The 14,544-nt window shown below is 48.3% G+C and overlaps 1 protein-coding gene across 2 annotated transcripts in view; it reads right to left on the bottom strand.

The window, feature by feature from the left end:
* The window catches only part of LOC140421192 (short transient receptor potential channel 5-like), a 153,802-nt gene that overhangs the window by 56,210 nt on the left and 83,048 nt on the right, over positions 1-14,544 (bottom strand). For both annotated transcript variants that reach the window (XM_072505699.1, XM_072505700.1), the window contains exons 5-6: positions 13,679-14,015; positions 11,695-11,834 (exon numbers count right to left, since the gene is read on the bottom strand). In XM_072505699.1, the coding sequence (XP_072361800.1) occupies positions 11,695-11,834; positions 13,679-14,015 (477 nt within the window). The remainder of the gene's footprint in view (positions 1-11,694; positions 11,835-13,678; positions 14,016-14,544) is intronic.

The following is a 14,544-nucleotide window of genomic DNA, read 5'->3' as shown; positions in this document are numbered from 1 at the left end:
CCCAGTATTCCCCCGTTCTGCCACCCAGTATTCCCCCTTCTGCCACCCAGTATTCCCCCATTCTGCCACGCAGTATTCTCCCATTCTGCCACCAAGCATTCCCCCATTCTGCCACCCAGTATTCTGCCACCCAGTACTCTCCCATTCAGCCACTCAGCATTCCCCCATTCTGCCACCCAGTATTCTCCAATTCTACCACCCAGCATTCCCCCATTCTGCCACCCAGTATTCCCCCATTCTGCCACCCAGTATTCCGCCATTCTACCACCCAGCATTCCCCCATTCTGCCACCCAGTATTCCCCCATTCTGCCACCCAGCATTCCCCCATCTGCCACCCAGCATTCCCCCATTCTGCCACCCTGTATTCCCCCATTCTGCCACCCAGTATTCACCTATTCTTGCACCCAGCATTCCAACCTATGGACCTATGCCCCAAGATCCATCTGGTCCTTTGTTCGTCTTAGCATCCTGCCGCTCACTGTATATTCCCTTGCCTTGTCAGTCTCTCAAAATGTAAAACCTCACACTTTTCCGGGTTAAATTCCATTTTGCCACTGTTCTGTCCATCTGAACAGGCCGTCCATATCATCATGTAATCTAAGGCTTTTCTCCTATTTACCACACCACCAATTCTTGCGACATCTGCAAACTTACTGATCAAACCTCCTGGATTCCGGTGCCAATTCTACACGGCCAATTCTACACGGGAAGAGCATCCATAGCCCTGTTAACTGCACTTACATTCCAAGGTCAACTGTATTTCTATTACCAACTGCTTCACATAGCATGAGCCCTACAGAGAGATGATAAAACTACTGATAGAAGAAGATCAAGTAGCAGTTAAAGCTAGGTCGAAACCCATCTTATTGTCGAGCAGTCCAACGTTCTTCCACTGAAGCTATTAAACTGCTTTTGGAACCAGCGGCTATAATACCCAAGCCTACTAATCTCTAGCTGTACTTCTGACTAACAAAAAGAAAAAGAACAAAACAGGAGAAATACAATTACCTGTAACAGAAACTGTGAAAAAGGCATTTTGCTTTCTTGAATGTAAAAACCCATTGATGTGACACTAATGAGGTAAAACAAGCCTGCTCACGTATCAACAGTAAATTGATGATACTACACTGGCTAGATATTCTTGCTGCAAAATTCAGGTTAGTAGAGCTGGACTTGTATTTAGGAGCAGGTAGGACCCCTCCTCCCCCCCCACCAATTCTTCAGACTATGGATTTGTTTTATTACCAAAATGTCATCCAATCACATGTGAATGTTTATAGTTGGGCCACACTGGGCATAATTTTGGTGAGATTGTTAGCATGGGTGCTGGGAGTATGTGCCTGAAGTATACAGCGCTAGCAGATTCATTGAATTTACAGTGCAGAATGAGGCCATTCGGCCCATCTGCACCGACCCTTGGAAAGAGCACCCGACTTAAGCCCACGCCTCATACCTATCCCTGTAGCCCAGTAACCCCACCTAACCTTTTGGGCACGAATGGGCAATTTAGCATGGCGAATCCATCTTTGGATTGTGGGCGGAAACCGGAGCACCCGGAGGAAACCCACGCAGACATGGGGAGAAAGTGCAAACTCCACACAGTCACCCGAGGCGGGAATTGATGAACCAATGTCCCTGGAGCTGTGTGGTAGCAGTGCTAACCATTGTGCCATCATGCCACCAGTCAATGTGGAGCTTGCTATTTCCAACCACGCCTCTCCAGCGAATGCCTCTCAACCTTGCACAGCTGGACTTGTATTTAGGAGCAGGTTGGACCCCCCCCCTCCACTCTATTTACCCCCCCACTCTCTATTTAAAGTTGAGAGGGAATTGTGTGACATGTGATGAAGGTTTTAGTTCTCACTTCTGCTCAGATCGTGGATCAGGCTCCAAGTCATGTGTGCAATTGTTTCTAACCTCCTTGGTCTGCAGGAAGAAAGGTAAAATGAGCAGCGGCATCACGGAGGAGGACAAGATGCTCCCAAAGGGAGAAGGAGGAAAGGAAAAAAATCTCTTATCAGGAGGCCATGCCCAGCCAGGATCTTCAGGGAGGAACAGTGCGTGTGATACTTTCATTTCGCTGAGGAGGTGCTCAATGAAATTTGCAGCCTATCTGCAGCCTCACAGCAGAGCCAGGTGAGCATTGCCAGTAGCGGTGAGGAATTGTTTTACTCTGGGCTCCTTCCAGACTGGAGGGGCAGGTACTATGTATTACACCTCCCAGTTCACCATCTATTGTACTGTGAGGGAGGTCACAGTGAATACAATTCAGTGAGTTTCATTGGAGTGAAACAGGCAGTGAGGAGATGGTTTTGCCAATATAGTAGGCGTCTCGATTTCCATGTGTCACATGTATATTCAGAGATGTATCACAATCGGAAATAATTCCACGGCTTCAATATCCAGCTGATGTGCAAACATGTCCAATGCGTCAAGTGGCCAATTCTTGATATCCTGACAGCAACCAAGATACCAATATTCTGCACCATCAGCAGCAGAGCCACCATGAGAAACCTGAGGGTGGCTATTGCATGACAAGGGCTATCTGCTGACCCCCTGGCTCATAGTTTTATTGTGCAATCCATGCACACTTGGGGCGACATGCAAATAACAAGAGAGCACTCTAGAGTGGCCCTGCAATGGTCTTCAGAGTGCTTGCACGATGCATCATGGCTTGCTGCATGCTACATAATCTCAGCAACATGTAGGCACAGCTGATACCAGCAGCTATACAGTGAATAGCTGAGAAAGAGGAGGAGAAGGAAGGGGAGGAACGGAGGAGGGAATCAACAAGCCCCCTGTCCTGCCGAACGAATATAATCAGTAATATGAATGAACACAATCCCAATTCCTCATTCAACATCAACACCACACTATCTTTTCCCTGTTACTGACAATAACAGTACCCTCTTGGCCACAATATCAGCATTGGGCAGGTATTGAAAACCACCTTTATAAATTAAATTATCTATTATCTTACACAAAACTCAACTAATCATCCTTGTGCATTCCCTTAGTCTCCAACACGTAACGTTAGTAGCTACTGCATGGCTGGCGGAAGACAGCTGACTTTCACTAAGGGTGACTGCAGATGATCTAGCAAGATGGCCGTGCACAGCTCTGGCCATAGAACACCTGGCTTCTGATTGCATCGCCTCCATGGATGGTAGCAGCTGTCTGGATTGACTGGCTGCAGATAACAGCTGGGACCAGGAAGAGGCACAGCGATGGGAGCATAAATGTTCATTCATATTACCGATCCCATTTGTTCTGGGGAGGACAGCAGGTTTGTTCTCTATGGCGCCAGCGGCATTCCCTCGGGGTGGTGCCTCAGCTGTGTGTTGGGAGGCCAGGTTGCTGGGTAACTTGAAAGTCCCTTTGCAAACTGGCAACAGTCTCAGTTTGTGTGGCAACAAGCTGGACTTCCATGGGAACAGGCTGAGATTCCATGGCCTTACTCTGAGCTTCCACTGAACTTACTCAGATGTTATCTTGCTTCTGCCTGCGGTGTGATGACATCAGCCAAAAAGCACTGCATCATGGCTGGGTCCACTTGGGGTTGGTCACTAGTTCCATGCTGTAAAGGATGGAGATCCTGTGCAAGGACCTGTTCAGGGTTGGTGCCGGACATCCCAATGTTCCTTGACCACAGGACTTCTGGCAAGCCAACTAAAGCACAAGGCACGAAAGAGAAAATTCTGGAAAATCTCAGCAGGTCTGGCAGCATCTGTAGGGAGAGAAAAGAGCTAACTTTTCGAGTCCGATGACTCTTTGTCAAAGCACCTCGGCGGAGGTGGAGGCTTTTATCAAGGAGCACGGACTTGGAATTGATTGAATGGATTTGATTGGGACTCTACTGGAGACAGTTAGGAGGGGTTTGTTTGAGAGAGGTTGCAGTTTGTATCTGTTCTATGTTTAGGATTGAGGGGGCTACGGTTGATGGGGGTAGTGGTCAGGGCAATGGAATGGGGAATATATGGGGCGGAATTCTCCACAATCAGCGCGATGTCCGCCGACCGGCGCCAAAAACGGCACAAATCAGTCCGGCATCGCGCTGCCCCAAAGGTGCAGAATCCTCCGCATCTTGAGCGGCCGAGCCCTAACCTTGAGGGGCTAGGCCCGCACCGGACTGATTTCCGCCCCCCCAGCTGGCGGGAAAGGCCTTTGGTGCCCCGCCAGCTGGCATGAAACTGACTTTGCCGGGCGGCGCATGCGCGGGAGCGTCAGCGGGCACTCACGGCATCCCCGCACATGCGCAGTGGAGGGGGTCTCTTCCGCCACCGCCATGGTAAAGACCGTGGCGAAGGCGGAAGGAAAAGAGTGCCCCCACAGCACAGGCCCGCCCGCGGATCGGTGGGCTCTGATCGCCGGCCAGGCCACCGAAGGGGCACCCCCTGGGGCCAGATCGCCCCGCGCCCCCCCCAGGACCCCGGAGCCCGCCCGCGCCACCTTGTCCCGCCGGTAAGAGAGGTAGTTTAATCCATGCCGGCGGGACAGGCATTCCAGCAGCGGGACATCAGCCCATCCGGGCCAGAGAATCGCCGGGGGGGGGGGGGGGCGCCAACCGCCGCGATTCCCGCCCCCGCCGAATATCCGGTGCGGGGGAATTCGGCAACCAGCGGTGGCGGGATTCACACCAGCCCTCGCCGATTCTCTGACCCGGCGGGGGGTCGGAGAATCTCGCCCATGGTCCCCTGGGGGAGTTTAAGTGTGGTGAGGGTGTTGGGCTTCAGCAATTCATCTGTAGCCAGGATGAGCTGGGAGACATTGGACGGGATTCTCCGAGCCCGTGCCGGATCAGAGAATCGCCAGGGAGCGGGAAATTCCCGCCACGCCACTCCAACGACGGGCTGCCATTCTCCGGCGACCGGATAATCGGCGCCTATCGCACCTGCGCAGTCGCCGCGGCGCCAGTCGGGGGCCGCTGAATGAGGCTCCCGCCGCAATTCTCCGCGGGCGACCAGCCGAACCTCCGCCGAGTTCCACCGAGACCTGCAAGCGTGGCTTCAACCTGGTACCACCCGGCGGGAGGTTGGACCCGCAGCCGCAGTGGACGTCCTGGTTGGGGGCGGGGGGGGGGATCTGACTCCGGGGATGGGGGCTCCACGGGGTCCAGGCCCGCGATCAGAGGCTTCCGATCGGCGGGCACCTGCGATCTAGAGGGAGCCTACGTCCTTCCGCGCAGGCCCGCTGCTAGGTCTCCGACATGTTGCTCTGCGCCAGCGCGGAGATGGCAACCACGTGCATGCGCCGGCGCAGGAAAACGGCCGTCGCGCGCATGGGCGGACCAGCGCCGGCCGTTCAGGGCCGCCTTTCGGCCCCGGAGCAGCGCGCAGCACCCCGGCGCTGTGCTAGCCCCCTGAAGACTGGTGAATTGCTGGGCCAGAAGGCCCGTTGACGCTGGCGTACACCACTCCAGTGTTTACGCCGACGTCAACACTTGGCCGGGATTTCGGAAAATCCCGCTGGAGTGAGGTGGGGAGGAGCGGCTGCGGTTTGTTGGACCTGCTTGAGCAAGGTTCAGTGAGCCTAGCTTATTTGTTTGGTGGGGGGAGAGAAGACGGAATCCTTTTTCTGGAAAAAAAATTTCTGGGTAATGGGGGGGGACGGGGTTGGGAGGGGTGGGGATCTGACTGAGACCAAGAGCTCTTAAGTGTCTTGTCCTAGGTACGGGGTTGGTGGCTGTCTTGGGTGTGTCTTGGGAGGTCCTGGCCCTCCAAGGCCACCACCAGCCGGAGGTGAGGGGGGGTGGGGGGGTTCTCTTCAAGGTTTGTAAATGGTATTTTGTTTGTATGAGTTTGTTTATTTTGAGTTTTGTAAAATGAAAAATATATTTTAAATAAATGGTTGATGAAGATTGGTGGTTCGTGAGTTCAGGGAGTTTGGTTAGTTTATCAGTGGGACTAATAGTTCAGTGGCACTTGAAGATGTGGTCACTGGCCTTGACCACTCGTGTGAGGTCGTTGAACATGCAGCACTGCATCCAGGTTGTTGGCGCGACACTGCTGGAGTTGACCATGACAGAAATCTGCTGCCAATGCCTTCTGATTTGGTTGCTAGCTTCCGGATATGGAGTGAGGTGGGGTGGGATGAGGGGAATGATGGGGGTGTGGGGGGGCGGGGGGGGAGATATCCTTAATTGGATGGTGGCCCTGGAGGCGGCCACTCATTTGCATTTACTGCCATAGGCTCCCAATCCTGACCGAAGCAGATTTGTTTCCTACATGGGGATCTGGCTGTGAGACTCTGCTTGCTGTAATTCACAATCCAGCTCCATGAAAACTCTAATCTTATTGAATGGCCTGAGCTTGAAATTTGGCTGACATTGCTCAAATGCTTAGTGGGCAGCATGGTAGCACAGTGGGTAGCACAGTTGCTTCACAGCTCCAGGGTTCCAGGTTCGATTCCCGGCTTGGGTCACTGTCTGTGCGGAGTCTGCACGTTCTCCCCTTGTTTGCATGGGTTTCCTCCGGGTGCTCCGGTTTCCTCCCCCAGTCCAAAGATGTGCAGGTTAGGTGGACTGGCCATGCTAAATTGCCCTCAGTATCCAAAAAAAAGATTGGGTGGGGTTACTGGGCTACGGGGATAGGGTGGAGGTGTGGGCTTGGATAGGGCTCTCTGTCCAAGGGCCGGTGCTGACACGATGGGCCAAATGGTCTCTTTCTGCACTGTAAATTCTATGATTCTATGAAATGTGAGTGCATTCTCTACATGTCCCCATGTTTTTTGAGGAGAAATGCTTTTGCTCAGCTGAACAATTTGCCATCGGGGTAAATAAGCAGCAGCTGATAGTACAAATTTTCGCCATGCCTTTGCAGCTTTTTGTCACTTTGCCATTGGCAGGGACTGTGGAAAGCATTCAGACTTCATGGGAAATTACAAGAGGAAGACAATAGCTGCCATTCTGTATCCACTGTGAGATTCCCAGCTAGCCCTATTGACTTCCTACTGCAATTTCCCTTGATCAAAGTTATTGCCAAGTGCGGAGGGACCAAATAGAGACTCGTCACTTTTACAATGGGAACTGGAGGAAGATTCAGGCTTGTCTTGCAGCTGAGACGAAGCTGATTGACTGATGCCTCGCCCGTGGCGACTTAGAGAAGGGAAAATGAACAAGAAAAGAAAGCAATTACTTGATATAAAATATAAGCGCCTTAAATGAAAATTGTATTGAATATTCATAAACAAAGCTAATTATAAAACGGTGCCGAAATAACAGTAATTAGAGGGGAATGCCAACACTTGCAAGTAATAAAGATAATGTATAAGCAAAAAGATATGGTTATGTGACTCAAGAATGGCAATAGAACAAAGAACAAAGAAATGTACAGCACAGGAACAGGCCCTTCATGGAACATAGAACAATACAGCGCAGTACAGGCCCTTCGGCCCACGATGTTGCACCGAAACAAAAGCCATCTAACCTACACTATACCATTATCATCCATATGTTTATCCAATAAACTTTTAAATGCCCTCAATGTTGGCGAGTTCACTACTGTAGCAGGTAGGGCATTCCACGGCCTCACTACTCTTTGCGTAAAGAACCTACCTCTGACCTCTGTCCTATATCTATTACCCCTCAGTTTAAAGTTATGTCCCCTCGTGCCAGCCATTTCCATCCGCAGGAGAAGGCTCTCACTGTCCACCCTATTCAGCCCCCTAATCATTTTGTATGCCTCTATTAAGTCTCCTCTTAACCTTCTTCTCTCCAACGAAAACAACCTCAAGTCCATCAGCCTTTCCTCATAAGATTTTCCCTCCATACCAGGCAACATCCTGGTAAATCTCCTCTGCACCCGCTCCAAAGCCTCCACGTCCTTCCTATAATGCGGTGACCAGAACTGGACGCAATACTCCAAATGCGGCCGTACCAGAGTTCTGTACAGCTGCAACATGACCTCCTGACTCCGGAACTCAATCCCTCTACCAATAAAGGCCAACACTCCATAGGCCTTCTTCACCACCCTATCAACCTGGGTGGCAACTTTCAGGGATCTATGTCCATGGACACCTAGATCCCTCTGCTCATCCACACTTTCAAGAACTTTTCCATTAGCCAAATATTCCACATTCCTGTTATTCCTTCCAAAGTGAATCACCTCACACTTCTCTACATTAAACTCCATTTGCCACCTCTCAGCCCAGCTCTGCAGCTTATCTATATCCCTCTGTAACCTGCTACTTCCTTCCACACTATCGACAACACCACCGACTTTAGTATCGTCTGCAAATTTACTCACCCACCCTTCTGCGCCTTCCTCTAGGACAAACAGCAACGGCCCCAGAACAGATCCTTGTGGTACTCCACTTGTGACTGAACTCCATTCTGAACATTTCCCATCAACCACCACCCTCTGTCTTCTTTCAGCTAGCCAATTTCTGATCCACATCTCTAAATCACCATCAAACCCCAGCCTCCGTATTTTCTGCAATAGCCTACCATGGGGAACCTTATCAAACGCTTTGCTGAAATCCATATACACCACACCAACTGCTCTACCCTCGTCTACCTGTTCAGTCACCTTCTCAAAGAACTCGATAAGGTTTGTGAGGCATGACCTACCCTTCACAAAGCCATGCTGACTATCCCTGATCATATTATTCCTATCTAGATGATTATAAATCTTGTCTCTTATAATCCCCTCCAAGACTTTACCCACTACAGACGTGAGGATCACCGGTCTATAGTTGCCGGGGTTGTCTCTGCTCCCCTTTTTGAACAAAGGGACCACATTTGCTATCCTCCAGTCCTCTGGCACTATTCCTGTAGCCAATGATGACATAAAAATCAAAGCCAATGGTCCAGCAATCTCTTCCCTGGCCTCCCAGAGAATCCTAGGATAAATCCCATCAGGTCCTGGGGACTTATCTATTTTCAGCCTGTCCAGAATTGCCAACACCTCTTCCCTACGTACCTCAATGCCATCTAATCTATTTACCTGGAGCTCAGCATTCTCCTCCACAACATTATCTTTTTCCTGAGTGAATACTGACGAAAAATATTCATTTAGTATCTCGCCTATCTCTTCAGACTCTACACACAACTTCGCATCCCTGTCCTTGACTGGTCCTACTCTTTCCCTAGTCATTCGCTTATTCCTGACATACCTATAGAAAACTTTTGGGTTTTCCTTGATCCTTCCTGCCAAATACTTCTCATGTCCCCTCCTTGCTCGTCTTAGCTCTCTCTTTAGATCCTTCCTCGCTACCTTGTAACTATCCATCGCCTCAACTGAAACTTCACACCTCATCTTCACATAGGCCTCCTTCTTCCTCTTAACAAGAGATTCCACTTCTTTGGTAAACCACGGTTCCCTCGCTCGGCACCTTCCTCCCTGCCTGACCGGTACATACTTATCAAGAACACGCAGTAGCTGATCCTTGAACAAGCTCCACTTATCCAGTGTGTCCGACACTTGCAGCCTACTTGTCCACTTTATCCCCCCCAAGTCACGTCTAATGGCATCATAATTGCCCTTCCCCCAGCTATAACTCTTGCCCTGCGGTGTATACTTATCCCTTTCCACCCTTAACGTAAACGTCACCGAATTGTGGTCACTGTCCCCAAAGTGCTCACCTACCTCCAAATCCAACACCTGGCCTGGTTCATTACCCAAAACCAAATCCAATGTGGCCTCGCCTCTTGTTGGCCTGTCAACAAACTGTGTCAGGAAACCCTCCTGCACACACTGTACAAAAAACGACCCATCTATTTTACTCGAACTACATCTTTTCCAGTCAATATTTGGAAAGTTAAAGTCTCCCATAATAACTACCCTGTTACTTTCGCTCTTATCCAGGATCATCCTCGCCATCCTTTCCTCTACATCCCTAGAACTATTTGGAGGCCTATAGAAGACTCCCAACAGTGTGACCTCTCCTTTCATGTTTCTAACCTCAGCCCATACTACCTCGGAAGATGAGTCCCCATCTAGCATCCTCTCCGCCACCGTAATACTGCTCTTGACTAGCAGCGCCACACCTCCCCCTCTTTTGCCTCCTTCTCTGAGCTTACTAAACACCTAAACCCCGGAACCTGCAACATCCATTCCTGTCCCTGCTCTATCCATGTCTCCGAAATGGCCACAACATCGAAGTCCCAGGTACCAACCCATGCTGCCAGTTCCCCTACCTTAGTTCGTATACTCCTGGCATTGAAGTAGACACACTTCAAACCACCTACCTGAACACTGGCCCCCTCCTGCGACGTCAAATCTGAGCTCCTGACCTCTATACTCTCATTCTCCCTTACCCTAAAACTACAATCCAGGTTCCCATGCCCCTGCTGCATTAGTTTAAACCCCCCCAAAGAGCACTAACAAATCTCCCCCCCAGGATATTTGTGCCCCGCAGGTTCAGATGTAGACCATCCTGTCTGTAGAGGTCCCACCTTCCCCAGAAAGAGCCCCAGTTATCCAGAAATCTGAAATCCAAGCCCGTGCTGACCATGCTGCCCGACTAAACTACAATCTTCTACACTTCCTGGGTCCGTATCCCTCTATTCCCATCCTATTCATGTATTTCTCAAGATGCCCCTTAAATGTCACTATCGTCCCTGCTTCCACCACCTCCTCCGGTAGTGAGTTCCAGGCACCCACTACCCTCTGCGTAAAAAACTTGCCTCGTACACCTACTCTAAACCTTGCCCCTCTCACCTTAAACCTATGCCCCCTAGTAATTGACCCCTCTACCCCGGGGAAAAGCCTCTGACTATCCACTCTGTCTATGCCCCTCATAATTTTGTAGACCTCTATCAGGTCGCCCCTCAACCTCCTTCGTTCCAGTGAGAACAAACCGAGTTTATTCAACCGCTCTAGAAAATTCTTGCTCTCTCAATCAGGGATCATAGATCCTATAAGAGTGCATAAATAAAAAACAATAAAGGCGAAATCTGACTTGAATTCACCTGATTTAATCACTGGATTCATGACAGAATTCCCCATTAATGCCATTTGGGGCCGTGGTTTATGCCATCACTGCGGTGGGGCGGGTCTTGATAAAGCTGGCAAGGCCAGTTCCACAGAGATCGAGGCACCCTTTAAAAACAGCACCCCGATCTGCACCTAAAGAAACTCCCCCTCCAGCACCCGGGGGCATTGTCCGGCGTCTCCATTTTCCCTGGGGGATTCACTCGACTGATTCTGTTTTTTACAAACCTGACGTCACGTCACAATCATAGAATTAGTGGCGAGGTTTGAATATTTATTCAGTGAGGGGGATCGTATGGCTGAAGGGGCCTGGGTAATGAGATTAAAAAGTATGCAGACCTATTAAAATTGGGTTCCCATTGTGGGCACGAACCTTGATACGTCACTGGCGAGGGGTGGGGGAAATCGGGAAACGAGATCTCAATGACGAGAATCTCGGTTCCCGATTCTTGCGAGATTTCATGCCCGTGTTACCGTTCACACTGACTGCGGACACAAAACTGCCCTCCAGTTGTTTAATACTCTGAATTCATCAGTTCAAATTGCTTCCATCACAACCGCTTCACCATTTTGCAGAAATATATAACCCAAGATACTGTCTCCTGGCATAGTTCACATTTGGCCGGACACAATTTATAGTTGTACTACGGAATGCTTTTTAATAAAAAAACAGGAAAACAGAACATAATACCAAAAGATTTCATGCAGTTATTATTATAATTTACTTGAAATCCTGTGACAAAACATTGACTGACTACTCACCTTCACATAGGCAACAATCTTCAGTGTGATGGTGGCTAAATACAAGGAATTCATTGCAAAGTCCATCAGGTTCCACCAGTCATGTACATATTCAGTGAACCCACCATCCCACATTTCTTTGATTTCAGCCCATATAAAACCTGGAAAAAGAGATATATTTTGTATCTGTATATCTGGCACGTTTCATTCAGATCATTTTCATTTGATTCACTATTGTTGCCTCCAGTTTTAGTTCCTTCCACTTTTTCAAGCACTTTCCGATGTGTTAATTTGAAGATCTGTTTTCAGCCTGTTCGGTTTGCAAGGTAACGAGGTAAAAGCAGTCAGTCACAAATGGATTTTGATAAAGCGTTTTAAATGTAGATGAGATGATAAAGGGATCAGCATTCAGGTCACTGTATCTTTTGATATTATTAAAAAGCATAGGGAATTCCTGAGCTTTATAAATAGGAGAATTTATTACAAAAATAAAGAGGTTGTGCCTTTTGGAAATCACTGGTTAGGCTTCCAACTCTGGGCACCGCACTTTAGGAAGGGTATTAAGGGCTTGAAGATGGTGCAGAGGACATTTACTGGAATGGTACAGGGGATGAGGGTCTTGAGTCATGGGGAGAGAAGAAGAAATTGAGATTGTTTTCTTGAGAGCACCATATTTAATATGAGGAAATATTTAATAGAGGTATTATAAAATATGAAGGGTTTAGAGAACAGATGGGAAGAAACTGTCCCCAGTGTTGGAGGGTCAATAACTAGACAATACAGACTTAAGAGAGCTGGTAGGTGGGAGAATTTTCTTCACACAGCGAGTTGGGTCAGATGTTACTGTTCAATTGATAATGAGACTAATAACAGGTGCCTTTATTTATGTGTAAATGGTACAACAAAATGTCAGGCGATGAGCAGATGCATGTCTAAATCCAAATACCAATTACAAAATGTGCCACTCCACTATTATCTGTGGAAAAGCAGCATTTCACTCTTGGCCTCAGCTTTGACATATATCGAATACCATGGAGGCGCAGTATTTGTGCAGCAGATACAAACTACATTAACCACAGAAAATAAAGTTGCTATTTCAAGCGTAAGTACACACTTAATCATGTGATAATTTTTCATGCAAAAACAGAAAATACTGGACAATCTCAGCAGGTCTGACAGCATCTGTGGAGAGAAAGGGGAGCTAACGTTTCCACAGCTTGAACATGCTGTCAGACCTGCTGAGATTGTCCAGTATTTTCTGTTTTTGTTTCAGATTCCAGTGTCCACAGTAATTTGCTTTTATGGTCATTTTTAATTGTTGGTTTTCTGGCACTGAAAGCAATCATTGCATGCGCGGAGTCGTGTTCCTTCAGGTATCCATTGTTAGGAGGTCAAAATTAATATTAAATTTAGATTCTGAAAGAAGCATTTTTGTTTACATTTTCTTTTTCTCTTTTTTTCCTCCCTCTTTTAATCCAATCGTTTTTTCCCTCCCCTCTTCCTTTACCTCATTGTACATTGAATTAATCCACACTTATTCACCCCCCTTCTCAATCCTTCCTCTGTTTATTTCTCAGTCTGTCAATTTGACTGGTTCATGAGATACCTGGTTGATTACCCAGTTCGCTCAAGTCGAAATGCTGTTGCCCTGACTGCAATATTAACAGCTTGTGGGGGCAGGACTAATGGCAGGTGCCATTGGCCGCCCTATTTACCAAAATCTGTGAGGTTACCTATCATCTGGAATGCATGACCTGCAAGGGACGTGGAAGCAGATTCAATAGTAACATCCAAAAGGGAATTGGGTACACACTTCAGAAGGCAGAACTTGCTGGGCTATGGGAGAAATGGGCGGGCAAGTAATTGAATGCCTCTTTCAAGGAGACAGTATTTGCATGATAGGCTGAATGTCCTTCTCTGCTGTAAGGCACTATGGTTGAAACAATAACGTGCTAATAGCTCCGAAATGAAGAAGTGTTTGTAAGGAGAGATTTTTTTTTTTTACCTAAAACCCATGGTAATATCATCCACTCGACAACAGTTGGTGGTGGCCCCTGCATGTGAAGGTCAGTCTTGACAATGTGCTGAGAAGCTAACAACAGCAGGAAAAGAAATGTCAGGTAGGAGCCGGTGTGGCAGATAAACTTAATAAAAGGGTTCCTAATGAACAGTCCCAGCCTGCTCTTAGGAGCCACCAAATAAACCACAGAGAGTATTGGAAATAGGAACCCGATGGTAATGCAGGTTAGGAGCTTGACTGCCCAATGTCGACGGCGCCAGCCTGGGAATCCATCATACCATAATGTAGCCAGTAATTGCTGGCAGTTTGGCTGAGCAACAAACTGTGAAGAAAACAAAAAACATTAAAGTTAATGGAATCAGGACAATATTTTTTTTTCTCCATTTGAGCTTCATAAGTCCTCAATTCAAGGTTGTTCTCTCCCCCTGCCCCCTTACGTCATTTGGACCCAAGAGGTTCGCCTGGCAGGGGGGAGGGGTGCAAAAGCGCACCCAGTTCCTCTGTCCACGTAGAAAGGCAGCTGGTCTTGCTCACTGCTTTTCTATGCTGCACAGCTGAGAGCAGTCATTTGGTTTTAAATGGAATCATTGGCACAACACTGGCTTCATCATCCCATGTCACAGCACATTAGTATTACAATTTACTGCATTTTCAATGAGCGCACCATCACACTATTAGGAGCTGCCTGTTTCTAATTAATCCAAGCAAACTCCACCCTATTCCCTGAAATAGTGCAGATGGTTTTCTGTGGTAATAGCTGACCTGTGCCAGGAGAATGGAGAGCAGTGGCCTCCTGGATGTAGTACTAATAAAACACAGCTTCTGATAAACAGGGAACCAAATCGCAAAAT

Source organism: Scyliorhinus torazame, chromosome 5, assembly GCF_047496885.1.
Source record: "Scyliorhinus torazame isolate Kashiwa2021f chromosome 5, sScyTor2.1, whole genome shotgun sequence".
Classification (NCBI taxonomy): domain Eukaryota; kingdom Metazoa; phylum Chordata; class Chondrichthyes; order Carcharhiniformes; family Scyliorhinidae; genus Scyliorhinus; species Scyliorhinus torazame.
Note: the sequence above shows the minus strand (reverse complement) of the source record. Positions and strands in the feature narration are given on the sequence as shown.